Raw genomic sequence first — 27,671 nt, 5'->3', positions numbered from 1 at the left:
ATAAAGTCTATTATCTATCTAAATACAATGCGAAACCATTTTGTCTGCATTGAAATTGAACTTTAGAATAGCATTTGAATCAAGCATTTTGTCCAATTTCCGGTACACGCTAAGTACACGCGAGAGAGAAAAGGACAAAATAGGAAGTAATAGCTTTGCGGAGTGCGTGTTTCTTCTGCTTTAAATGCGCGTGTGCGGTAGCGGCGTACAGGCACGGAGCTCGCGCGCATTCTACGTACGTCTCCTACGTAGCAGCGGACAGATACTGTGAGAGAAACACCAGGGAAATACGTTTTCTTGCTGTTAGCTTGCTAACGACGACAACCCGAGCTTTTAGCCTGTTGGGGAGGACAGACATTCACCGTCTCTGTTCATTACATTAAACTCAGCTGCTGCGCGGGTACCGGAGATATTCCGCACCACACAGTGACAGGTGAGACACTCAGCGGTCGCTGCTAGTTCACGTCCCTCCTGAACAGTTCGAGACTGTTCCTTACATTAGCCGTGAACGACGCTATTGTCTTTAACACTACAATGACCTGGGCCATATCCTAACACACACGTTCGGAGGCTGAGTGCCTGTGTGTGTCGGTTCACACGCTTCCTTGTGCAGTTGCGTCTGTGAAAATGTGCACATGCCACTGCGCATGCGCTAGAGATTGGCCTCTTGATTCATAGTAGTTCACTGTCCCCTGTTCTTGCTTGGGCGGTGACGTTGGTGGGATGCAGCTTCAACAAACGAGTCGCTAAAGAGTTTCTCGATTAAATCTAAAAAATATATTATTTTTAAACAGAATTCTGAATGTTCTGAGTTTCTGTAAATACCTAGTTAAATGTGAATTCATTTTATTATCTGTGTGTAATCTTTTTATTTCCCCCCTCCAGATGAAAGAAGCAATGCCTGAAGAACATGGCTCACAAAGAAGATAATGAAGGGAAAGGGAGGTGAGCAGCACAAACAAACAGCTCCAAGACTGCTTATTAAGCCACAGGGGAATTCCCTCCATGTAAAATGTAATGCAGCAGTGCTGTATTTAACATCTTTTTTTCCTACTTTTTTGACGTTTTATTTTCAGCTCCCACCGCACTGAATTGTACATTAGCATCCCTCGAACATGTCTTCCCATTGTGTACCACCCAGACTACAACATCACCTTCATGGGCCTTGAAAAGCTCCATCCGTTTGACGCGGGGAAGTGGGGGAAAGTCATTCATTTCTTGAAAGGTAAGAGAAACGAGAGCCAGAGTGGCAGATGGGGGGAGCGTCTCCCCCCCCCCTGGCTGATGCATATGGGAATCACTCGGAGCAAATCATAAGAGGTAGAGAACAAAGCAGAGAGAGTGGAGAGGTGAAATGTAGTTGCTTGAGAAGGGGGAAAGGCAGAGCAATCGAGCGCAGATAATTAGAGAAAGCTCCCTGTGGGAGTGTGTGTGTGCGTCATGGATGAGGCCCAGCCCAGAATTCAAGAGCCGAGGAGAAGATTGGCAGGACTTCACAAATACAGTTCCCGTCAATTTGCTCCATAGATTGTCTTTGATATGGGAAGTGCTGAAAGGAGAGGAAGATTTTCTGCAGATGAGACCAGGCACACTTAGAAAAACATACAGGGGAACTTGTTGAGCAATACATTTTAATGAGCAGACTGTGTTACATTCAAAGTCAAACATTAGTGTCTTACAACGAAGACACTAATGTATCTAGAGAGAAAAAACGAAATAGTCCAGCAATGCAGCAACTAATGTTAGTAAATAATAGGCTTAATATAGCAAAATGTACTATTATATGACGCTAAAAACATAAAAACAAAACTTACCTTTTGTAGTATTTTGATTTTGTTAAAAATCATGTTGCTATGGAGTATATGCAGAGTATGCTGAGTGTAGACCCCTGTATCTTCATCTTGGAAAATTCAGTGTTGACCAAGTCTCTTGCAGTCTCTCACTGTTCCTACAATGAGTTGTCAGTTAAAGTGTAGTCAATAATGCTTAAAATAATACATTGCAGATTTTACTGTAGTACATATAAAAACTCCAATCCATGTTAATTACATTGATCCAAATGATCCAAAAAATATCCTTGGCTACATTGTGCAAGTCTTAATTCTGATTTCTGTACCTATTATTTTATAAATGTGGAAAATACAAGATCCCAGTGTGTACTAGTCACTTTAATTCATTCATTCATTCATATATAAATTGAACTTGTGAGCAGATGCGTAAAGAGAAACACGTTTAACGGCGGCTTTTTGAGGCGCAGAGGATTTGTGCTTGGAAGCTGAGTAAGAGCCACAAGTGGCTTAACAGTTTAGAATTGTTGATAAAAGTCGAGCTAGAGTGAAGTAAAAGTTGCATTTATTCTAATATTACTGTTCAGAGGGCGCATTGAGAATAATCAGACCTATTTGTGATTTAAGATGATAAATAAAAGAATGAATGAATCAGAGTCGAAAAGATCAGATTCCAGGTGATTTGTGCTGTTCACATAGTTATGAAAAAAAAAGGATCTGTGTCACATATGTGCAAAAACAATCAGCTTTGTAGATTTGCCACTATCTGTTTGCATGTTCTCCCCGTGTTCGCGTGGGTTTTCCCAGGGTCCCGTGGCTTCCTCCCACAGTCTCCCAACCTCTTTCAATTGCAACATTAGCGTTGCAATTAGCGTAAGTTGTAAAAACTAGTACTCAACCTGTTTGACTCCTTATCAAAAAAATACCTTTTGTCTCAGAGGAGCAGTTCATTACCGACGGGAACATTGTGGAAGCCCGTGAGGCGACTGAAGAGGATCTGCTGGTGGTTCACACCAAGCGCTACCTCAACAGATTAAAGGTAACTTTGTTTTCCCTTCAACACCGCCAACCTTCAGTGCACTGCTCATTATGACAGCATGGTGTGTGTTTACTATAGTTCACCTCTTTTTGTACATCTCTGTATTACATGCATCATAAAAGAAATGTTGTGGAATGAAATGGTACTGTATGTTCTAATTTAATAATGGCATCAATTTTACTATTTTCTTGCTATATTGCAATGAATGCAGAGAGTTCTCATCAAAATGCACTGGATTATTCCAAAAGGGAATTAGTCCTCATTCAAATCAATCATGTCAAGCATATTCAGACGAGTATCTCTGTGAGTCCTTTGAGTCAACAAGAACTTTTGCACTAACTTTTGCACTAAAGGAACAGTGTGTAGCATTAAGGGTCTTCTATTGGTAGAAATGGAATAATACTAATTGGTATCATTGTGTTTTCGTCAGCTTAGAATGAGACATTTATATATACATACACGGAGTTCGCCATGATGCACAGCCATGTTTCTACAGTTTCCCAGAACGGACAAACCAAACACTGGCTCTAGGGCCATGCACGTTTTTCCCGTCAGCCACTGTAGTACACATTTGGCAACCAGTAGAAGTTTCAGTTGGTTACAATCTGCAACCTCAACGCTTGATGTTGCCAAATCCTACACACTACACCTTTAATTTATCAGCTCTAGGAGTTGATCAGGATGCTTTTGAGTGGCTTTGGGACGCTCTAATACAGTTGGTTGTGGCCATTCACCATACAGTCAGTGATATAGAAATACTGTGATGTGGTTGTAAATATCTCATAAAAGTGTGTGTCTGCTGCAGGAGAAGTAAAGATATCTTTGTAAATCTTGGAGGGCTCAAGAGACGGACCTGTTCTGTACTGCGTTGTGAATCAGCATTCCTCTGTGCTGTCCTGTTTTAATGTAAGAGTCGAGGCTCAAGCCTAAGCCCACCGGCAGCATTGTCATGTCTTTTAGTCAGCTCGGGTCACCTTTTAAATCCAAACCCTGGTGGGCACACATTGAAACCCTCTGTTTGGCTCTCTGTGCTTTTCAGTCAACCGAGGACTGTGTGTAGTTTGTTTTCCTGACAATGGATGAGTCATAGCACAGATAGAAAAGGTCTATGTATATACTGTGCCTAATTGTGTTCTTTTTCATTTTCAGTGGTCTCTGGCTGTGGCAACGATTACAGAAATCCCACCTCTGATGTTTCTTCCTAATTTCCTGGTGCAGCGGAAAGTGTTGAGGCCATTGCGGACACAGACTGGAGGAACAATAATGGTAGGTTTCTGAGAGCCTCATTTCCTCTTCATGTCTCTTCATGTCCATAGCTGGTATTATTAACATACTTAAACCCATCTTCCTTCTATCTACCCTCATTTGTCATAGGAATACATAGAGATGATTTTCTGTAGCGTAACGCTTTCAAATAAAGACGGGATCCCGTACAGTCACTGCTACCTTTGTCACATAACACAAGCTTCTGCAGGTGCAACAGAGATCACAAATGCAGTATCCAACACACAAACAGCATAACATGATGGAATGAGGTTACATTTACCATTAAATACTATATAAAGTAATTTCATACGATCTTGCCAGAAAGTAAATAAAACAGTGTACCTTGGGGATAGTTACAGCAGTGTGTGTAGTGATAGTTCTGTTAGCTGTTAACCAAACACACCTTACAAAACAAAAAAAGTGAGCCATCTCACAGCCGGTGATGTACACAACCAACTTCTTTTAAAAGACACTTTTTTTTTTTAACCCTAACCCTCAAAAACAAAAGTGATGTATGCAAGCAATCGCCTCGCAGTCATTGTATAACACATTTTTTACAATCTTACCACAATACACTTCAGAAAAACGATTTTTTTTTTAGCTGTTATCGATAGGCCTTAACCACAAATCTACATCAGTCCAGCACATGGTTCAGTCTGCTGGTAGTAAAGTGTTGAGCTCCATAGGCCACCAAACACTGCTTTATCTCTCATGAAAAACTCTTCTTAGACAGGCAAAATGTATTATATTGCTTGTATCTAGCGATGACATTTAGTCCTAGATATGGTGCAGGAGACATTCACCTTGTTTAGTCAACCTTTAGAAACTCTAAATCACATTCAAGCTTTTGTGCTTTAACAACAAGGTTTGATGTCAAAACAGTTTTATAGAATTTCATTTGATGTTTTTTATGCAAATGACCTTTCAAGATTGCTCCTGAGACCGGTTATTATATGATCTTAAAGCAAATGAGAAGGATAGGTGAATGTGGGGATCACACCAAGGTTTCTTTTTGACAAATGTGGCAATTATAAGTTGGGTTTTCATAACTGGTAATGGAGAGATCTTGTAGAGTATATCCCAGTGACAAAAAAGCAACCATATTCATCTTGCCGTGGTGAGACAACATGCACTTGGAGAGGTCATCCTGTGATGTAAAGGTTCTTGAACCTCTCGTTATGTCAGAGAAGACAAAGGGAAAGGTAATTTTTGAGTGCTCTCTGCTTTGCACTGGTTGAAAAATGTGAAAGGTGTGATGACTGAGGTGAACAGGTGTGGGCCAAGTAAATAGCCCTGAAGTACGCCAGGGGAGAAGGTGCATAGTTCTTTAAAAAATGTCAGCTGTAGTGGATTTTATCCCTTTTATTGTGCCAAATAGTAGCAAATGAAAATTTACAGTTTATCTCCTATATAAAATGGAAAGTGATTGTGTTGTCTTCATTTGATCAGTCTCTCACATGTGGAGAAACTAGGAGCCATTTCTGCAGATCTTGTTATGCAAAATGGAAGAATAAGGAATAAGGAAATAAACTAGAAGCTAATGTGATAGAAGTACAGCTACAGTCTTGAATGTGCACTAGCTGATCAGTATTATGCAAATTAGGCAAATACTATGGTTTTCTATGCATATACAGTGGGTACGGAAAGTATTCAGACCCCTTTAAATTTTTCACTCTTTGTTTCATTGCAGCCATTTACTAAAATCGAAAAAGTTCATTTTTTTCCGCATTAATGTACACTCAGCAACCCATCTTGACAGAAAAAAACAGAAATGTAGAACTTTTTGCAAATTTATTAAAAAAGAAAAACTGAAATATCACATGGTCATAAGTATTCAGACCCTTTGCTGTGACACTCATATTTAACTCACATGCTGTCCATTTCTTCTGATCCTCCTTGAGATGGTTCTACTCCTTCATTGGAGTCCAGCTGTGTTTAATTAAACTGATTGGACTTGATTAGGAAAGGCACACACCTGTCTATATAAGACCTTACAGCTCACAGTGCATGTCAGAACAAATGAGAATCATGAGGTCGAAGGAACTGCCCAAGGAGCTCAGAGACAGAATTGTGGCAAGGCACAGATCTGGCCAAGGTTACAAAATAATTTCTGCAGCACTCAAGGTTCCTAAGAGCACAGTGGCCTCCATAATCCTTAAATGGAAGAAGTATGGGATGACCAGAACTCTTCCTAGACCTGGCCGTCCAGCCAAACTGAGCAATCGTGGGAGAAGAGCCTTGGTGAGAGAGGTAAAGAAGAACCCAAAGATCACTGTGGCTGAGCTCCAGAGATGCAGTAGGGAGATGGGAGAAAGTTCCACAAAGTCAACTATCACTGCAGCCCTCCACCAGTCGGGGCTTTATGGCAGAGTGGCCCGACGGAAGCCTCTCCTCAGTGCAAGACATATGAAAGCCTGCATAGAGTTTGCCAAAAACCACATGGAGGACTCCCAAACTATGAGAAATAAGATTCTCTGGTCTGATGAGACCAAGATTGAACTTTTGGCGTTAATTCTAAGCGGTATGTGTAGAGAAAACCAGGCACTGCTCATCACCTGCCCAATACAATCCCAACAGTGAAACATGGTGGTGGCAGCATCATGCTATGGGGGTGTTTTTCAGCTGCAGGGACAGGACGACTGGTTGCAATTGAAGGAAAGATGAATGCGGCCAAGTACAGAGATATCCTGGAAGAAAACCTCCTCCAGAGTGCTCAGGACCTCAGACTGGGCCGAAGGTTCACCTTCCAACAAGACAATGACCCGAAGCACACAGCTAAAATAACAAAGGAGTGGCTTCGGAACAAGTCTGTGACCATTCTTGACTGGCCCAGCCAGAGCCCTGACCTAAACCCAATTGAGCATCTCTGGAGAGACCTGAAAATGGCTGTCCACCAACGTTCACCATCCAACCTGACAGAACTGGAGAGGATCTGCAAGGAAGAATGGCAGAGGATCCCCAAATCCAGGTGTGAGAAACTTGTTGCATCATTCCCAAGAAGACTCATGGCTGTACTAGCTCAAAAGGGTGCTTCTACTCAATACTGAGCAAAGGGTCTGAATACTTATGACCATGTGATATTTCAGTTTTTCTTTTTTAATAAATTTGCAAAAATTTCTACATTTCTGGTTTTTTCTGTCAAGATGGGTTGCTGAGTGTACATTAATGCGAAAAAAACCGAACTTTTTCGATTTTAGCAAATGGCTGCAATGAAACAAAGGGTGAAAAATTTAAAGTGGTCTGAATACTTTCCGTACCCACTGTATTTGATGTGTTTAAACGATATCCGAAGGTCTTTTCACCCAACGGGAGGTGAGATAGTTGATGGAGTTGTGTGGATGCAATTAGCAGGCTAATGTAAAATATGCCCTGTGCTGTCACTGCTTACACTGAGCGCTTGCTTTCCCCAGACAAAGAGGAGTGAAAGAGCCATGGCCGCAGTGTGTGCATACATGCTACACATCCATCCATCTATATTGCCATTTACACACAATCTCCCCAGCTCATATCTCCTCCCCCCAGGCATCTGACATGCTGAATACATCACCCCCTTTTTTGCATCCGAGAGGAGAAACCTTGACCTGCCTGTGCAAGGAGCCGCTGCCACTGTGCATGTAACGGCGTTCCTCTTTGTGAAAAAACAAAAAAGCAACAAGATATCTGATTGCATTTTGGCCGTCAATCCTTGAGATCAATATAGTGGTTTGAATGTTATGTAACTGCATTCCCGAGATTGATGAGGTCAAATGAGCAGATAGGTGGTTTCTTAAGAGGATGAGCCAGGTGAGCGACCAGCCCCAAATGACCCCTTCCTCATTATTAGCCATGCACATTAGGATTAGGTTGATCAACCTGTGAAACAAACATCGCCTGTCTCTCTTTTCTCTTCTCTCCTGCAAGAGAAGTCCTACATTAATGTGAATTGAGCTAACTTTCCATTTAATTTCCCCCAAATCTGTGCAGTAAACTAACTTTAAATTGTACATGTCCATTGGTGGTGAGCTGGAATAGTAGAAGATTCAATCTAAGGTGACTGTTTCAACTTCCACTATTTTACCATTGACTGTACACACTGTCAACCATTGGTTTGTGGACTACCGTTTTGAGGTTTCGAGTCCTTCATTTTTGCCCGTCGCCATCTTGGTTTTGGGCCGTCACATCTTATTTTTTTGGAAACTTTAAGTGACGCAACAGAAACGCTGAAATATTTATAAGTGACCAAATTGTTACAATTAACTTCCATGAAGTGAAAACACACTGTGAAAGGGTTTAAGTTCTAAGGCGGAAACATAAACAACTTCTAGACCGGACAACGACGTGGTAAAGGCCTCTCAATCACAGTAGTCCCGCCCTAAAGCACACCCTGCTTTACGGTCTCTTTTACTCTAAATGGACTATCATTTACTAAATGAACATCATGCTGCATTGAAGAAGACTTGAAACTAGAGATTGAGACCATAAACTCATGTTTACAATGTTTACTGAGGGAATACATCAAGTAAGAAGTAGGGTTATTTCCATCACCAGTATCTAAATAACAAAAACATTAAGCTACCAGAGAATAATAATAATAATAATAATTCTCACATAAGAATATAGCACTGGCAGACCGATGAACATTATTTGGGCTTATGATTGATTAGATGATCGTTAAATCAGCCATGGGAGGCCCCTTGAACTGTCCGTTCCCATGTCACTTCCCTGTATGCAATACATTTTGAAAGATAAAAAATGTCTTTATATAAAAAAATCTTTATATACTTAATTTATGAGAGTTTTAAAAAAAAGGACATGTTCAATGTGTTACATATTTGTGTTGTTAAATTGCGTGAATCTCACGGTCAATGCTTGAGTCAGTAGCCCTGAGCTACGTTTACCGGTGCATGTAGAGATGAGAATTACAGGCATGGTTACATTTTTTACGTGCACTACGGCGCATATGCACCTGGTATTTCAAGCCCTGCGATAGGAGTCACAATCTTTGGGTTATGAGCAGGACATTGAGAAGTGAGCTTCGCTGCAATCACCATAGCAACTAGTGATTTAGCTGCCTTTGGGCAGAAATGGAACAAGCTGACTGTGATTGGCTAATCTGACTTCTAAACGCTCAGTTTAGAAATCAGATTAGCAAATCAATGCTGGCTTTTAACGTAGGCCATTTTGTGCTCTCCTATCAGGACGCATCAAACGCAGCTTTAATGTTACTCATGATATTAATAATGCCTTCTAATCAGAAAAGTGATAACTGTGATATAGGCACTCATACATCTCCTGTTGTCTGTATGTAGATTTAGAAGCTCTGTACGTTCCCTTGATGGTTGGAGGGCAGACTTACAAATGGGGGGAAAACAGATGCTGTGGTAAACAAAAACAGAATTGGAAGTGTTTTTGGCGGTTGGGGCGCTTCACTGTAAAGCAGCATGTTCAATGCATCACCTTGAGACATCCTTATAAATTCATGAATAGAGAGTTTTTTTTCTGATGTTCAGTTAACACGATTTCTCTTGAATGCAAAAAATACTTAATGATTGTCGCTGAATTTTGTGGTTTAATGGGAAAGGGTCGTTTTCTTTCATAAATTCATATTCCTCTTCACTCAAAGTGTTCATCTTCATTAATCTCTCTAAGTTAATTTGAAAAATGTAACTGAAATATTTTGTCTGCCACAGGCAGCAAAACTGGCTGTCGACCGAGGATGGGCTGTAAATGTGGGTAAGTGGGTTTCTAGTACATAGAGTACACATATAATTGAACTCCAATATGTTAGTTATATGTCAGTGTACATTTGTATGCTACAAATTTGTTGACAAAATATTTTTGCGATGGAAAGTAATAGCTGCCAGGATTACGTTTTTGGAATCTCATACTAATCTCATACTAATCGTAAGATACAATACGCTGACCCAAGAACAGCAGTGCAATAGGAATCTCTCACAATATCTTGCCTGGTAAATCACAGTGGTAATGAGCTCCTGATGTTAACTCAAGATAAGGACACATTCTGTGATCGAGGAGAACTGAAACAGAATCAAGTCTGCGGTTCAGTTTTAAGGGGAGATGCAGGCTGTGTCAGGGCAGACGTTCTTTCTTGGAGGGTGAGCCATTTGTGCTGGTATCTGTCGTCTATCAGCCAATATCATGAGTGAAATTCAGTGACATATCGGGATCTGGACGAAAAGGTTGCAGCCTTGCGTCAGACTTTTTAAAATCTATTGCAATGCAATGCATTTAAAATGCGTTGCATTTCTTTGCAATGGCAGAGACCCCCTGCTGGTCAATAGAGAGAATGCAAGTGTTAAGACATTTCCGCATTGGCTTCACTTGGCAGAACGGAGGTTGCCGCCTGGGTTGAACACTATTTGGAATCTCATACTAATCGTAAAATAATTTTAAATGGATGTTGTTTCCACCTTTGCCTCGGTGGGTGTGGTGTTACCTTTGCATTTCCACTGCCATCATCTTTGTCAAAAACAGCGAGGGTCATCCTTTTATTATTTATGCCGAGCAGGGGAACAAAAAAAAAGCTGCATCAGACTTTTACTTTGCACCCCTCCTGCTTACTCAGCTTCTTCGCACCTTCTTTTGATGAATTGGGGTGGGGGGGGATTGTTCTGCATCAATAAACTATAAAGATATAAAAAGGCTATTTAAATGTGTCTGACATCTGCATATTGTGTGCCTCAACACTAAGAGGACGTGGAGGTTGAGTCTGTTTATGGAGGCCAGTGGTAATCATACTTCTCCCATCGCCTTCCTAGCCTTTATTAATATTCTACTATTTTCCCTGGTTTAGTGAACACAAGCATGGCAGGGCAGAGGGGAGTATAACTCTTAACCTGAAGGAATGGTTATCATCTCAATTTTGAAAAAAGTCTCTTCACAGTCTTCTTTTTATTTTTTACATCCCTGCACTGAACATAGCCGCACTTCAAGCATTCTTGTTGCATTTGAGCGGCCCTGTTCTGGTGTACACCCATTGTTGAACCACAGTGGAACAGCGGCAAATTTTCATAAGCCGCAGCAAACTCTATAACAGCCTCGGGACCAATTATGGTCGTTTTGGAATAATAGACTCCCTTAGATGTGCAGTGACCTGTTCGTCTCATCTAATGGCCTTGACATTGAGCCGGTGGATTTCCTGTTTCCCAGGAGGAGGCTTCCACCACTGCTCCAGCGACAGAGGGGGGGGCTTTTGCGCCTACGCCGACATCACTCTGGCCATCAAGGTAATACTGATGCCTGACCGTGCACGATGTTGGCTCATTGGAAACATTTGCTCAAACACCGGCTAATGGCTAAGCGTTCAATTAGAGGTCCTATTTGATTAAAGTAGCACAGTCTTCCTCTTACAAATAAAAAAAGATACATTCAGTAGAGTTACGCTGCTACAGCTTTACCTGGTTAGCAAACTTTTTTTTTTTCATTCATTAAAACTGAACTATTAACTATTAGGAAAGTTACGGTTCATGGTTTGTTTAAGACATTAGAACTCATTCCGTGGTTGCCTAGCAACAATAAAAAAAAAAAAAAAAAAAAAAGAAAAAGGGCAGCAAACTGCAAAAAACACTTAAAGAGGCCGATCACACTGAGACGCGTCGCAGCAGGATGGGACGATTAAAAATGCCGCTTGGCAAAGCTTGACGGGGAAAACAGCTGATGAGCTGGTGGATCAAACATTAATAACAGGGAAAATTATGTAATGCGGACATTGAGCTCTTCCTGTTGCTTTGCTGTTGTATGAGGAGGAGGGGTAAAATGATGTAGTTCATTGTAATAAAAGATCACTAATATCAGTATTAAGCCCACCTCTTGCTTGATTTGATTGATTGCCTCAGTCAAGTGTGACATTGACGAGCGGTGCGCCTCCGCGCAACGAGCTGAAAAGTTGGGAATATTTGAACTTTTATCACGTCTAAAAACCGCCAGAAAAGTGTGCTGGCCAAAGGAAAAAAAAGGTTTTGCGGGCAACATCTTACTAACGACCTGTCTCTGTGTGATCGGCCCCAAAGGCAGTTTTGTGCAACCTCTCTTTCACAAGTTTCATAACTAAAACTCAAACAAGAAGTTAACATACCGTAGCTCAACAGGAAACATGTTTGTTGTTTCCTTTAGTAACTATACTGTATTGTAAAACTGTGTTCCAAGATAGTGTCAAATTCACACCTGAAAGTTGCTCGCCGGGGGCAAAATAAATATTTTACGCTCACTTATCCTTCCACGATTTTGGGCCCATTAGGCATGGTCATTACAGACTGAACTAACTAAGCTAACTCCCCACACACATACACATCTGTAAGACTTAAAAGTGTTAATATGCTATACTTTATGCACAGCAAATACGTCGATAAAAGGGAAAAATCTTTTTACAGCTCTATCCTTTCTTATAATTGTATATAGGAAAAAAGAGTGTCATGGTATCTGCAATTCTTCTGACTGGTCACTATGCCAAAACTGCCTCACAGCCCAGCACTGTTCATAGGGGCTTAGTCTCACTCACCCTTCAACTGCCACAGTGGCTGCTGCTCAGCAAACCTGACATCATTTGGCTTTCTTCTTTTTGCATTAAGGTTTAACATCCTGCAGCTGATAAACAACATGCTTTGTAAGTTTGTGTTAAAGCAGACTAAAAAAAAGTATTTCAAGTGTTTACATGCAGCTATTGAACAGGTTCCGTTCAATCAAAGTAAGAGTGAGACCGCTAACCAATAGATTGATATGAGCTTAACCAGGTTGTTGTTGACATTTCTGCACCTCAGCTCAAATGTATTTTAATATCTTAAGTGTGGGTTTCACTCTGGAATCCCCTCGAAAGCATCTGAACTGTGAATGTGTCATCTTCAGAGAGAAAGCAAACATTTTCCGAATGGTCTTTCAGTTTCTGTTCGAGAGAGTGGAAGGCATCTCCAGGGCTACCATCATCGATCTGGATGCTCATCAGGTGAGCCGATACCATTACCTCTTTCTCTCCCTCTGTGTCAATGCGCATTGCTGCTAAGGAGCTGACATTGATGACAAGATAACACCCCCCCCATTTTACCACCACACCAATCAATGAGGCCCCCCGTGGGGCAAATTGGCCCTTACTGTCATACTCAGTGGAATGTATCTGAAAAGATCTCCACTGGCAAACAACTGAGTGCATGCCAGCTTTGGATGATATTGGACTATCACTGGGATATCTGCAGTAATGTCAGCTACTTGTATGTTTGGGCTTCTTTATGCTGTGATGTGTTTTTTAAAAGGGGCTGCAGTACCACTACTGCTATTTAATTCATTTTTGATATGGCCTGTAGATCAGTCACAGTTTATCTTTATTCGGTGAGCAGGGATTTATAGTTGGATACCGTCTAATTAACCAATGTGACTTTAATTAATAAAAGATGTATTGATAAATTCCCCATTGTACCAATGATAAATGAAATGGGATTTGTTTTCTTTATCCAGCAAAGCCCAAAGAAATTTCTGAAATGAATGAAAACCTTTCACAAAAACAGAAATCTTGATCAAAAGAAATCTGAGCTGTGTTTGATTCTGTCTGAACCACAAGCACACAACAAAGGGTTTCACCCTCTTTGCTACCAGTCAAGGATCATAAAATGTAATCTTGAGTTAAGTCATTCAGGCCATTTTGTATGCCGTATTGACCTGGGAATCTGTACTCTTTTGACTTTCTGATTTACTTCGAGGCTATGCAGAGGGTTGTACATTTTGTTATAGTTACAGTTGTCTGTTCATTTGAGGATCAATTCTCAGGTTTTGTAAATGTATTGCCATCCAAGGTAATCATTTTTTGATTAAAGATGAAGTGTAATTTGAGCATTTCCGAAAAGTTCGTCCAATGGCAACTGTACATTATAAATTGTGAATCATCACAAAGTATGTTTTTGCTGGTTGTATTCACTCAAGTGGGATTTAAAGAATGGATGAGGGTTGCATTAGCAGAAGGCCTATGGTACTCTAGCACAACTACACTGGGATAAGCCTCATAACTGGGTACTCATGTCCATGTTTACACACTTATTGATGAAGTCTCAAGTTTCCCAAGGTCCATGGCTGTATTCCAGGTACACAGCTTCATTTTGAGCTATGGCTCATGGGTAATGATGCACCTTTACTTATTGACACAAGCAGGGGATCAATACAGATGCAGAGTAAATAATTCATGAAGAACAAAGAGCAAATCTGCATGAAGATGGGCCTGAAGTGCCCTCTCAGCAGATAATTGGGCACGAGAGAAATATTGGGGATATGCAGTGAAATCCTAATTACAGCCCTGAAACATAACACTTAAAGTTCTCTTGTCCTCACATGAATTAAGATTATGGCCTAGACAGCTGTGTTGCTTATTCACCCAGTCAGCAACAAAACAATAATGATCAATTTTTGGTTCAATCTGGCTGGAGCCCAGCTGGGAAGCCATATATTCTTATTCGTCTATTATGAGCAGTGTATACAGTGAGAGTGTGATAAAGCACCCAAATTCATTTTTACCTCCACTGTGACAGTAAATGTTACAGTGATAGTTGACCTTCACTGGGCGAACAACACAAATACCACTACTAATTGAACTGTTTGTGTATGGACTCACTTCTGTGGTACATTCTATGGTGTTAGATATCAAAGTATTTAAAATGTTCTGTCCAGTTAGTGCCACGGAGAGCCAATGAAATATGATATTGAATGGTTCATAGATCCATGAGTTTGAAGGCTTATCGGACACTAAAACACTACATTACCGTTGACGAGATCCTTCATCCTCCATCTAAGTATCACAAGGTAAATTCAGTTACTTCGTTCATGTGACAGAGTAATCTTGAAGGACTGTGTGCCCGTACATACTTGAATATAAAGCAACGCATTTTCATGGGATGTTGCGTTGTGTTGTGGTGAAAGTTGAGTCAGGTAAGCCCTTTTCAGCTGAACTGGGGTCCTCTTGAGTCCAAATCCAGGTTGTAGTCCCATTGAAAGAAATGAGGGCTTTTTTTTTTTACACAGTGCTAATGTTTGTCTGGACACGGAGGGATAGCGCTCCCCACCACCATCATGAAATCACCGATTGATTCTTTTTCCAAGAGTTCCAGAAGCCTGGAGAATCCATGCTAAAAAGCACTGAAACTGTTTTCGACTCCTGTAGTGAAATGAACCTCTTACTTGCACTTACACCTTACCTTAATCCCAGATCCTGATTAAGAGTGCATGTCCCAGTGCGTCGGAGAAAGAATATATCATAGGAAGGTGTGTTGAATGCTGTGACAACCATTGCCAATCAATTATTTACCCTGATGACGGCTTGGTACACACTGGTACGGACTACGAAGGTCCTCGTTTTTATTTCATTACCTGCAAGTATTGGCGCAACTCAGCTACACGATGTTTTGGCCGGGTGTCGGTAGCCTGCCCGCAATGCATCCTGGTACATGTAGGCATAGCCGGCAAAGTTCCGAGAGCTGGGGAAATTAACTTTCTTGTCAAAGTAGCATGCACCGAGAAATGGATGCCTCAATTGACTACATTCACCATCTGCACCGGTTGGACGTCAACATAAAAGGTGCTATGTTTCCCCTTTTAAAGAAAGCCATTCACTGTAGGCTATTTACTGTTTTGGAAGACAGAGCTGGTAAGTATCACTCAATTTTTGAATTTTTATTCTATCGCACTGGCATTAATGCCATCATCTGAATACAAACTTTTACTGTGTGATCACACGTCGGCTGGTTGAAGAATAGATGAAAGTGGAAAAGGAGCACAACATGAACAAAAGGGTTTATATGATTACAAGGAGATGTGCCTTCACCAAATATAGTGACAAAGATGTTACAGAACACACCTGCATTGAGCTGTCAGACTGCTCTGAACAGACATGCTCATTTTCGGCACTAAAATTGCAGTGTGCCACTGGATTGGCATTGCCTCACCCTCTACCCTGCTTCTCCCCCACTGTGGAGTATGAAGAGTCACTATGATACCAAAACAGCGCAGGCGAGGAAATAACCTTAGTGCGCCTCGAGAGAACACCAGTTTGCCAACACTGAAATGGAGCCCTTAATGTATTCCTTTCTTCACCTGTCACCAAAAAAATTTAAGATATTCTAAAAATGGCGGAGGAGAGAATAGCCCAACATTGTCGGAAAAACCAGTGAAGCGCTTTGGAAGTGGTTTGACGACAGCTTCAAGGATACAGCGAGAATGAAAAAGGCAGTTCACCTGGCAGAGATTGAAATGCATGACTAGATGAAAAGGGTAGACAAAAGCAGGCTGTCAGGAAAATACAAAATCTGGATAAACCAGCAGGCTTTTTTGCCAAGACAAATCCAAGCGCCATCTCCCGATAGGGGGCCCAGCGAGGAATTTAAGGTAACCAAAGCAAGACAATTGCTAATGCAAGGATGTCAAGATCAGCACTGCTGGGATAGAGGTCCACACAGGATAGACATGTTCAACCAGTGAGAGAGGCAGAGTCCAGGTTGAACCACAAGGGCGTTGTGGGGTCTGTAAGCTGAGGAAAAGGTCAAACCAAGGGAGAGGAGGGACTTGATGCAGTCATAAATCCAACAGATGGTAGAGGAGGGGAGACCGGGGAGGGCATTTGGAATGAAGCAACGGAAACGGACGCAGTGGGAAGGAACGTAAGGAAGATCACTTCACTAGTGATGACTAGCAGTACAAGATCACTTCTTCACAGTGTCTATGACATCTTTCCAAGACCAACAAATCCACTGACCTGGGGGCTGAAGGAGGATCAGGGCTGCAAGCAATGTGGAAACCAGGAACTACTTTGTTCTGTCTTCTTGCAGGACGTTGCTAAAATATGGGATATACCGCCGCAGCCATGGCACAGTTATAAAACGCTGGTGTTATTTCTGTGATAAGGTGCACGGGAATGCAAGAAGATCCAACAAAGACAGCAGCTCATCAAGTTTTTCAAGGGCGGGGAGGAGGCCTCCAAGTCATGCAGGGTTTGTTAGGAATGGCTAAAGACTGCAAAGTAAGAACTAACCTCACACGTCTCACCTTCCCACAGGATGTCGCCAGCACATCCTTAAGGCCAGACCTGCTAGTATGGTTCAGAGCAGCTGGGGCTTATGAACCGGCGGGGACCGACCTCTGGTGGATGGGTGCACCAGGTTTCCAGGACAATCCCTATGCAGGACCCTAAAGATACTCTGCATTAGAGGACAGCAGAGGAAGAAAATCTGTAAAACCGCGGGACACGAGGCAGAGAAGGCTCAGGAGAGGGGGGCCGTGGACAAGCCAACCAACTGTATGAACGTACTTAAATACTCCACAATAGGTTGAAATCCAGTCCAACAAATAAACAAACTACAGTCCTTAAATTAAAAACGGTAGGTATGAACGTTTTTTCCACTCATATCATCTGTTAACATATCTGTCTCTGTGTAAAAGAAGTAAATAAATGTGTATATGTGTAGAATTTGGAATATCCTGTAGCTGTCTATCATCACTCGCAGATTTGGTAATGGACATTATCCCAAAAAACATATTTCCTGTTATTTTTCGATTAAAAAAAAAATTGTTATGCTCCAGTCCTGCCCTTTTATTTATTATGTTTTGTTAAGTAGTGATAGATGGATCTAACATTTAATAACCTACATATGTTAGAAATTTAGGAAAGGCCTGTTTGAAGCCAGCATTGAAGGCTTTTGGCTGATACTAACAAATGGCAGTGCAACAACCATCTTTCATTGTACAGTATGCGGGGGAGAGGATAAGACTAATACATGTATAGTCTCCGGCTGTCTTTGAGAGGTGGAGCAGAGCGTGTTGATTTAGTCATTGTCTCATGTAAGCCGGTACAAGCCTTCAGTGCAGTATGAATTTGATGGTTCATCCATGCAGTACAATAAAACCAACACAATACCCAGAGTGGTTTATACCCTTTATATAGACTTAAGACATACTGGTTTACTGGTTTTACTGTGGTCAAGCATTCCCATGGCAAAAATTCAGAATCTGATCTGAAATCAGGGACAAAATTAACAACGGCAATCCTTGTCCTTTGCTTGAGTGAAATACTGCTATCTATATCTCTCTGTCATATATTGTTGGCTTAGTATTTATGCGTTAAATCTGTAAACATAGACTTTATTTGGGAGGAATGACCTAGGGAGCCAAGTGAAAACAGGGGTCCATACCAGATCCAAATAAATGTTCACAATGATGATATTTATCATTTGAGCCCCCTCCAAAGTCTTAAAAGCCAAATTGATGAGTGAATGTTGAGCTGTTGGGGTAGTGAAGGGAGGTTCTGAGGTCGTGGGACCACCTGCTGGCACTATTCTGTTCACTGGTATAAGGTATATAAGCCTTTTTTAGCTTATACCAGTGTGTATGTTCCAAAAATGAACAACGATAGCTGATTATCACAAAAAAGCATTATGAGGAGAGAAAGGACGAGGCTGGACGCCATTGATGATAAAAATGCAGACAGGGAGAGACCCACTGGGCCAATACCATGACCACTAAATTGACCATAATTTACTAAATTAACATAATTATGTATTGAAGAAGACTTGAAACTAGAGATTGAGACCATAAACTCATGTTTACAATGTTTACTGAGGGAATAAATCAAGAGAGAAGAAGAGTCATTTTCTCATAGACTTCTATACAACCAGACTTCTTTTTGAAAGTTGCCCCATGACGAAATTTTAAGACACTTTCACTTTGGCTTCAGAAACGCAGGTTTCTGCCTGGTCAGGATTGCTCCCAATACATAACCTGTGAGCAGAAAGGAGCTCTTTGCCACACACCTCAGTTCCCTCAATGAAGATTGACACAAAGGCAGAGGTTATACACTGCTAAAAAATGTCAGATGCAACAATGCCTACTGAACTTATGAAAACATCCCACACCGCAAACTGGGTCTGGTTTTGTTCTAATGCCCACAGGTTTAGATATGTTGTTGTGCTTCCAGGTACATTGCGGGGGCAATCAACAAACAAATGAATCGAACACATTGATGTGACTTTAATTAGGTCTGCTAGAGTGTAAAAATGTTTGTTTCGATTACTTTTTCAATCAATTTCAATTTTGTAATGTCACCTGCGAGGTCAGATATCTTGCATTGCTGTTGTACACTGGACTGCTGTGACTCACTGCTGGAGAGTGAACACAACACCAACCCTCAGATGAACGGTCGCCTATGAGTAAAATTGAAAAGGGAAGGGATGCCCCCCCCCCTGTTTTCAGGCAGCACTTAAATGCATTTGTGGATCTCAGTGGAGCTGTGCGCAGACATTTAACAATCTGTAAATATATACACACACGAATGCCAATATCTTTAGCCATTCTTATACACAGGAAGCTTTCCGTAGGCAAAAAATGGTCAGGTCCAAGTTAAAAAATCTTTACTTATAATTTTAATATTTATTCAGGTTGCAATGTGTGCATTCGCACCAACAATTATGCACAAATCGTTCAGGTTTGGGATTCAAAATTTCCGTTCATAGATCAGTTATACGCATTGGTGACCATTTTTAGCTAATCTCCTGCTAGCTCCAGCTTCATGCTAAACTCACAAACATGAAAGTGGTATCAATCTTTTCATCATAACTCTTGGCAAGAAGGCGAAGATTTTACAAAAAGCAGATTTTACAAAATATTATTTTAATATCTATCTTCAAAATATATAAAAAAAACAAAAATAACAATCAACTATATATTATACTGCCAATCGGGCATGATGTTCAGCTCACACAAAATTGTCCTGCTTGTCGCATACAGCGTCCTTTTTATCCAATACTATAAGACTTGGCACCTAAGAAGAAGGAGATGAAAATGATGGAGTCGCCATGACCAAAATGCCTGACAAATTGTGTGGACCTTGGCACAGTGAAGCAATGGGTTTGACTTTCCAAGCTCGCTTTGTATCACACATGGGGGTGAAAGACCAATTGCTTGATTCGGTTTGGCAGTGGTGATGTTTAAAGGAGCACAGACGGTATTGAAGTTCTTTCGTTCCTTCTAAACAAGTGTTGTGTTTCCTCTCTGTCGCAGGGAAATGGCCACGAGCGTGATTTCTTGGACGACGGGCGAGTGTACATCATGGATGTGTATAATCGCTACATATATCCTCGGGACGGGTTTGCCAAAAGTGAGGTTTCTTCTCATACTTGCTATTTAACCTTTGTACTAATAGAGATTTGGTACGGTTAACAGGACAGTTCATTCCTGTATTAAAAAAAATACATATTTTACCTCATACTTGTAGTGCTATTTATCACTCTAGATTGTTTTGTTGTAAGTTGCCGAGTGTTGGAGATATTTGCTGTAAAGATGTCTGCTTTCTCAATATAAAGAAATGATATGACACTTGGCTTGTTGACTTCAAAGAGCCTAAAAAAAACCATTTAAAAAGCTCAACAGCAATATCTCATTCCAGAAATCAGGACAGGTTTACTCAAGATAATCCACAGACAGTGTTGTGCGTTGTTTCATGTAGGAACTGTTTTCTTTCAACCGTACTACACCTGCCAACCGTATCACCCCGCAGAAGGAAGCATGCATCTATACTTGATAGAGCTAGCTTACCTAGCACAAGTGAGCTAGCTAGCATTACACTTAGACCAAGGAGGATGCCATCAATGTTTACATTTTTCTTTGTCACAGTGACGTCACCCATTGGTTAGGCGATTTGGCCGTGACCATCTTGGAATTTTGCAACCAGTGAAAGGAAGTTCCCATATTTAAACTGCGGATAAGTGACGTAGAGACTCCGTAAACAGCTCTGGAAGCAACAGCACCCTGTCAATTACAGTAGCCCCGCCCTAAATCATACCCTGCTTTATGGTCTATTTGACTCTAAATGGACCATAATTTACTAAATGAACATCATGCTGTATTGAAGAAGAAGACTGTATTGAAACTAGCGTCCATAAACTCATGTTTACAATGTTAACTTCCTTCCGTAGTTCAGTAAAAGAAAATAGTTCCTACATGAAACTGCTCACACCAAGGTCTATGGATTAATTTAAGGAATTGGATCATGATTCCTGGAAAGAGACATTGCTTTTTTGGTGCTTTGAGCACAACAAGCCGAAAGCCATCCTGTTCCAATATACAGTGGGTACGGAAAGTATTCAGACCCCTTTAAACTTTTCACCCTTTGTTTCATTGCAGCCATTTGCTAAAATCGAAAAAGTTCATTTTTTTTCGCATTAATGTACACTCAGCAACCCATCTTGACAGAAAAAAACAGAAATGTAGAAATTTTTGCAAATTTATTAAAAAAGAAAAACTGAAATATCACATGGTCATAAGTATTCAGACCCTTTGCTCAGTATTGAGTAGAAGCACCCTTTTGAGCTAGTACAGCCATGAGTCTTCTTGGGAATGATGCAACAAGTTTCTCACACCTGGATTTGGGGATCCTCTGCCATTCTTCCTTGCAGATCCTCTCCAGTTCTGTCAGGTTGGATGGTGAACGTTGGTGGACAGCCATTTTCAGGTCTCTCCAGAGATGCTCAATTGGGTTTAGGTCAGGGCTCTGGCTGGGCCAGTCAAGAATGGTCACAGACTTGTTCCGAAGCCACTCCTTTGTTATTTTAGCTGTGTGCTTCGGGTCATTGTCTTGTTGGAAGGTGAACCTTCGGCCCAGTCTGAGGTCCTGAGCACTCTGGAGGAGGTTTTCTTCCAGGATATCTCTGTACTTGGCCGCATTCATCTTTCCTTCAATTGCAACCAATCGTCCTGTCCCTGCAGCTGAAAAACACCCCCATAGCATGATGCTGCCACCACCATGTTTCACTGTTGGGATTGTATTGGGCAGGTGATGAGCAGTGCCTGGTTTTCTCCACACATACCGCTTAGAATTAACGCCAAAAAGTTCAATCTTGGTCTCATCAGACCAGAGAATCTTATTTCTCATAGTTTGGGAGTCCTCCATGTGTTTTTTGGCAAACTCTATGCGGGCTTTCATATGTCTTGCACTGAGGAGAGGCTTCCGTCGGGCCACTCTGCCATAAAGCCCCGACTGGTGGAGGGCTGCAGTGATAGTTGACTTTGTGGAACTTTCTCCCATCTCCCTACTGCATCTCTGGAGCTCAGCCACAGTGATCTTTGGGTTCTTCTTTACCTCTCTCACCAAGGCTCTTCTCCCACGATTGCTCAGTTTGGCTGGACGGCCAGGTCTAGGAAGAGTTCTGGTCATCCCATACTTCTTCCATTTAAGGATTATGGAGGCCACTGTGCTCTTAGGAACCTTGAGTGCTGCAGAAATTCTTTTGTAACCTTGGCCAGATCTGTGCCTTGCCACAATTCTGTCTCTGAGCTCCTTGGGCAGTTCCTTCGACCTCATGATTCTCATTTGTTCTGACATGCACTGTGAGCTGTAAGGTCTTATATAGACAGGTGTGTGCCTTTCCTAATCAAGTCCAATCAGTTTAATTAAACACAGCTGGACTCCAATGAAGGAGTAGAACCATCTCAAGGAGGATCAGAAGAAATGGACAGCATGTGAGTTAAATATGAGTGTCACAGCAAAGGGTCTGAATACTTATGACCATGTGATATTTCAGTTTTTCTTTTTTAATAAATTTGCAAAAATTTCTACATTTCTGTTTTTTTCTGTCAAGATGACCATGTTTTCGATTTTATGGCTTGAAACAAAGAGTGAAAAATTTAAAGGGGTCTGAATTTTCCGTAACTATAGAAGGCAGATATCCAACACTTGGCAACTCACACAAAAACAATCCAGACTGATGAATAGCAGTACAGGTAAGAGGAAAAATATGTATTTCAGGTTTTGGGGTTCCTTTAATATGTATTATATGTACTCATGTTCTTAAATGTGATGTATTCTAGTGACAAAGTAACCTCCACCCTGCTCCAGATGTCTGGTTGGAAGTTAGGTTGGAGTGGATTGGGCCTCCTCCTCCAGTTCCAGCCCCTAGATGTCACTCAGTGCCATTTTAATTGTGCTTTGATTTCCCTCTGCATTACCCCGAGCTCTATTAGCACTCAGCAGGAAATCTGTCACGCAGGAGTCCACGTAACACTTTAATCGGGGGTTTTACGCACACTTATCTGTCAATACATTATAGCTGATCCGACAGCAACCACATGTTACCATTACATCCCGATTCTAACAATACTCTGGGGGACAGAAGTCACATTTTAGAACATTTTCCACGTCCTTCAGCTATCTCATTCTCTGCAACTAATTGAATTTTGTAATCGTCTCTACCCCTGAATAAAATGAAATAAAATGTACATCCTGGCTTGTTTAAGATAAAAAAAAAAAAACTCCATTCTCGTTCATATTTTTCCTCTAAGACACATTTATTTCCTTGAGCTTTCAAAGACCAAAGCTTGTACTTTTTGGACACTTTTTTTTTTCTTTCAAGTCTTCTTTGAAAAAATACCCAGAAATCTGTTTCACATGCTATTACGTTGCTCTTTCCTGCTTTGGCAGCTTAATAATGTTTGAATTTTGAGACATTTGGTCACCTAATTAACCTTTTTCATCATTTCCCGTTAATTATTGGAAATGCACATACTAATTAAGTAAAGCGCTTCTGCAGATTTACGCTGCTGGCTGTTTTATAGATAGAGAAACACAATTACCTACCTGGACATTACATAAGAATTCACCTAGTGGCAATTTACTTTGTAAGCCTTTACTGTGCCTGATGCATGGAATATTAAAGAATTATTAGCCTTTCGTACATATGAGGTTGTTCGTGACATCTTCGTTTCTCCTATCACCAGGAGCCATAAAGAGGAAGGTGGAGCTGGACTGGGGCACCGAGGACTCGGAGTACCTCCAGAAAGTAGAGCTCCACACCGAAGGGGCGCTGAACGAGATCCACCCCGACATCATCGTCTACAACGCGGGGACAGATGTCTTGGATGGGGACCCCCTCGGAGGACTCTCCATATCACCACAGGTGCTGGACCAGTACATTTCAACCAAATTCTTAAAGTTAACAATGATTAACAATGTTTTTTTTAATGTTTTACCATTAAAAAAAAAACAGTTGGAACCATTTACATGACCCATGTTAGACTCAAAAATTCAGAGTAGGTAACTTTAGGAGTTATAGCAGATCAAGTAAACACCAAGTTACTTAATTGATAAACTAAATAACTTAAAATAAGGACTTCAGTTAAAGCTGCGGTGCTCCTGACTGTCGCTATTCAACACCTGTATTACAGTTGTGTTCTGCAGTGTTCAGTGCACTCACAGCAAACACCTGCACAACTTACAGCTTCATTAGAGGACATAACACGAGTCAGACATAAGTTACCTAATAATTAATTAACTTTAAATCAAAATGGCTATAGCCTCAAATGGTAATTAACTCATAACGTTATTTATTCTTCCCCCAACAGACTTCAGTCTGACTGGTGTTGTATGAAGTAGTCTGCACACCTGGTGGACTGATGTGTCATTGACTGTAGCTTACGTTAGCCCAGCTGCTGGAAACAGTTGCTCAGCTGGTCAGATGTCCCGCAGACCAACAATACTGTCGCTCTGATATCACCTGCAGAGCAGACCAGATTCTAATGTGACGTTAGCATGAGCTTCAGAGAGCTAAACCGCAAGGCACGCCACGACTTCTTTCTTTCTCGATGGCAGGGATGTGCGTTTGTTTTACACATTGCGCTGCCCTTTCCGCCGGTCGCCAACACACAATGTGTGGGATTTGGATTTGTAGCTCGCTCCTTGTCTACTGTAACATTGTGAAAGTAACATCAGTAACTCTGCATGCCCAAAATAGCTCGCAGCTCTGTCCCAAAATAAGTGAGTTTATATTTAAACATTCTGCATTTAAGTTTTAAACTGTCTTTGGATTACTTTCCCTCTTGGTCTCCTGCATTTTGGCAGTGTTGATAGAGAAAACAACTGTCAATATTAAGCAAATATACTGCAGAATTCCTTCACAATTGTTCCTAAAACAACAATTTCTGTGATTTGTGTTCATTTTAGATGCCGTTACATACAGAAATGAACGGAGGAAGAAATCCTCTGAGAAAGTTTATATTGACTATTTAAAACAAAGGTTCATTGTTTATCTGCAGTGCTGCAGTGGCAGGAGAAACATCTGAACGTGGAAGTGGCAGGCTCAGCTGTGTCGGGTCACGTGAGCACTTTGTGCAGCTAATTTGTCAGGAAATCTGAAAGCATACTGGGAGCTGATCCGCATGAGCCAAATTTGGATTTATTACTTCCTGTGTGCAGATATACCATGCCAGTGATCCTGTGAATTCCAGAGAATAATTGGAGCAAATAAGGCGGATTTGCCGAATGCATTAGTGGGGATGTACGCTGATGTGTGTTGGAGAGCTAATTTGTGATTTTGGGCTGGTTTATGACCTGAAATTGAATTTAAAAAAAACGTCTTTGTGCAGTTTCAGTAACTGTTATTTAAAGTTGTGGTTGAACATGTATTTCTGTCATTCCGAATAATGTTTGAAATCAGTCATTGCGCTACAAATTGCTCCATAATCAATGAGATTTTGGACACAAGCTGTTCCCACTTTCATCCCTAGACAAGCCAGGAATTGTGTTTCTTTCCTGAGAGGTTTGCTGCTCCACAGTGAAGCAGTGAGATGTATGAACAGGCCTCCCCTCTCTACTCAGGTGAGAAGGGGAGCATAGATAGAAGCGTTTGTCAGCAGCCTGATCAAATTCAGATAAGTTACTGGTACTATTCAACAGGGTTTGGCCAGTGTAAACATTTTTAAACCGGTATGATATTAAGCCAAACAGCGGACCGGTATACCAAGTTTTACCAGTTGTGAAGCAACTTGTCACTCAAATGAGAGTGCCTGGTCCACCTTAAAGGTCAGCCCAACTTAAGTGAGTCTGGCCCAAAGTTGGGGCTAACATGGAGACTAACCCTGTTTACTTTAAATTAGCAGGTGGCAAGCAAGACACGCAAGCTCACTAAGGTTACAGGCTTCAATATTCTGAATCCCTCTCTGCAAAAGTGTGACCTGCCCTACTCTGCTTCTGATTGGCTAACCCTGACATAACCCTCCGGTTCTGAAAAGTGAAGCCAAACAGGATGTGCCTGAAACTCTCTACTGGCCAGCAGGGGGCGACTCCTCTGGATGCCACAAGAAGTCTGATTGTATAGAAGTCTATGAGAAAATGACTCTACTTCTCTTTTGATTTATTCCCTCAGTAAACATTGTAAACATGAGTTCATGGTCTCAATCTCTAGTTTCAAGTCTTCTTCAATACAACATGATGTTCATTTAGTAAATTATGGTCCTTTCAGAGTCAAATAGACCATAAAGCAGGGTATGCTTAAGGGCGGGGCTGGATAAACAGGTTTCTACTTCTACCAAAGCCGTATTTGGCGTCTCTGTGTCACTTCTCCGCAGTCCAAATATGGTCACTTCCGTTCATTTGTTGCAAAAAAGCCAAGATGTCAATGGCAAAATGACACCAAACTCGAGGCTTTAAACACCAGTCCACAAACCAATGGGTGACGTCTCAATGCCTATGTCCACTTCATATATACACAGTCTATGAATCTAACCAATTCAACAAATGACGTACCAGCCAATCAGAAGCATAGTAGGGTGGGTCATGCCTTCGCCATAGCAAGATTTCTAATTCAGGGTTCAAACAGCTGGGCTTGCAATAAAATGGCTGGAGGGAACCCGTCGTTCTCGTCAACCCAAAACATATGAACCTTCTGGTAAACAAACACAACGTCTCCCCCCGCCAACCTCTACTGAAATTTGATCTCTTTCACTCTTCAATAATTGCCACAAAAACCAGTATTAGCCCTCCTATAAACAAATATGATGCCATGACGTCGGCACAGCTTCCTGAGGTAGGCTACTTTTTTAAGTTTCCAGCAAGTCATAATGATGACAAATGCAGGTTCAGCCAGTTTGCATGAAACAAACCAGTCTAAGCTCGCACACCAGATCAGGAAAAAAACTGAAATGGACCCAACTGTGCCACCCGAGGCCCTGTATAGACTGACAGACCACCTCTCCTCCGGTCCCTCTCTGCCAGGGCATCGTGAAGAGAGACGAGATCGTGTTCAGGGCAGCGAGGCGACGGGGCATCCCCATACTCATGGTGACTTCTGGGGGGGTACCAGAAGAAAACCGCCCGCATCATCGCCGACTCCATCCTCAACTTGGACCGGCAGGGCCTGATTGGAGCAGAGGCTATGGAGGGGGAGGGCTCCTCATCATCGTCGCTGGTGACCAGCATGATGTGCAGCTCTGGATCCGCTGGATCGAAATTCACTGCTGTCTGAGACGCTCTAATCCAGCCATTAACACTGACATGTGCGTCATCCACAGCTGTGACATTTAAAGGCACTCAAGTAACTTTATATTGACCAGTTATCTGTGTTTATTTGAGAGTTGTGACAGCAGGGGTGACACAACGCTTGTTTGCACATTTACACTAACAAACGTTAGCTTTGGTAATATTTTACATTTTTAATGTATACGTTGGGAAAGGGAATAATCCTTTAAAGACAAAAATCCTACTGAAACAATAGCCATGGCCTGATTACAGCCAAGTTCATAAATTCTCGTACGCCACAAAAAGACTTGTTTAAATTTTCATCAGTTGGAGAAAG

General features: G+C 41.5%; 1 protein-coding gene across 1 annotated transcript; it reads left to right on the top strand.

The window, feature by feature from the left end:
* Positions 1-227: 227 nt before the first annotated feature.
* On the top strand, positions 228-27,408 carry hdac11 (histone deacetylase 11). The gene is given in 12 exon segments (XM_054617425.1): positions 228-433; positions 886-945; positions 1,077-1,225; positions 2,726-2,826; positions 3,976-4,092; positions 9,762-9,804; positions 11,242-11,318; positions 12,968-13,030; positions 20,110-20,206; positions 23,821-23,999; positions 27,092-27,166; positions 27,168-27,408. Coding segments are annotated over 11 exon segments (1,110 nt in total). The 5' UTR covers positions 228-433; positions 886-910; the 3' UTR covers positions 27,342-27,408.
* The last annotated feature ends 263 nt before the right edge of the window (positions 27,409-27,671 follow it).

This window comes from Anoplopoma fimbria, chromosome 17 (genome assembly GCF_027596085.1).
Source record: "Anoplopoma fimbria isolate UVic2021 breed Golden Eagle Sablefish chromosome 17, Afim_UVic_2022, whole genome shotgun sequence".
In the NCBI taxonomy this organism is placed as follows: domain Eukaryota; kingdom Metazoa; phylum Chordata; class Actinopteri; order Perciformes; family Anoplopomatidae; genus Anoplopoma; species Anoplopoma fimbria.
This window is presented reverse-complemented; position numbering and strand designations above follow the sequence as displayed.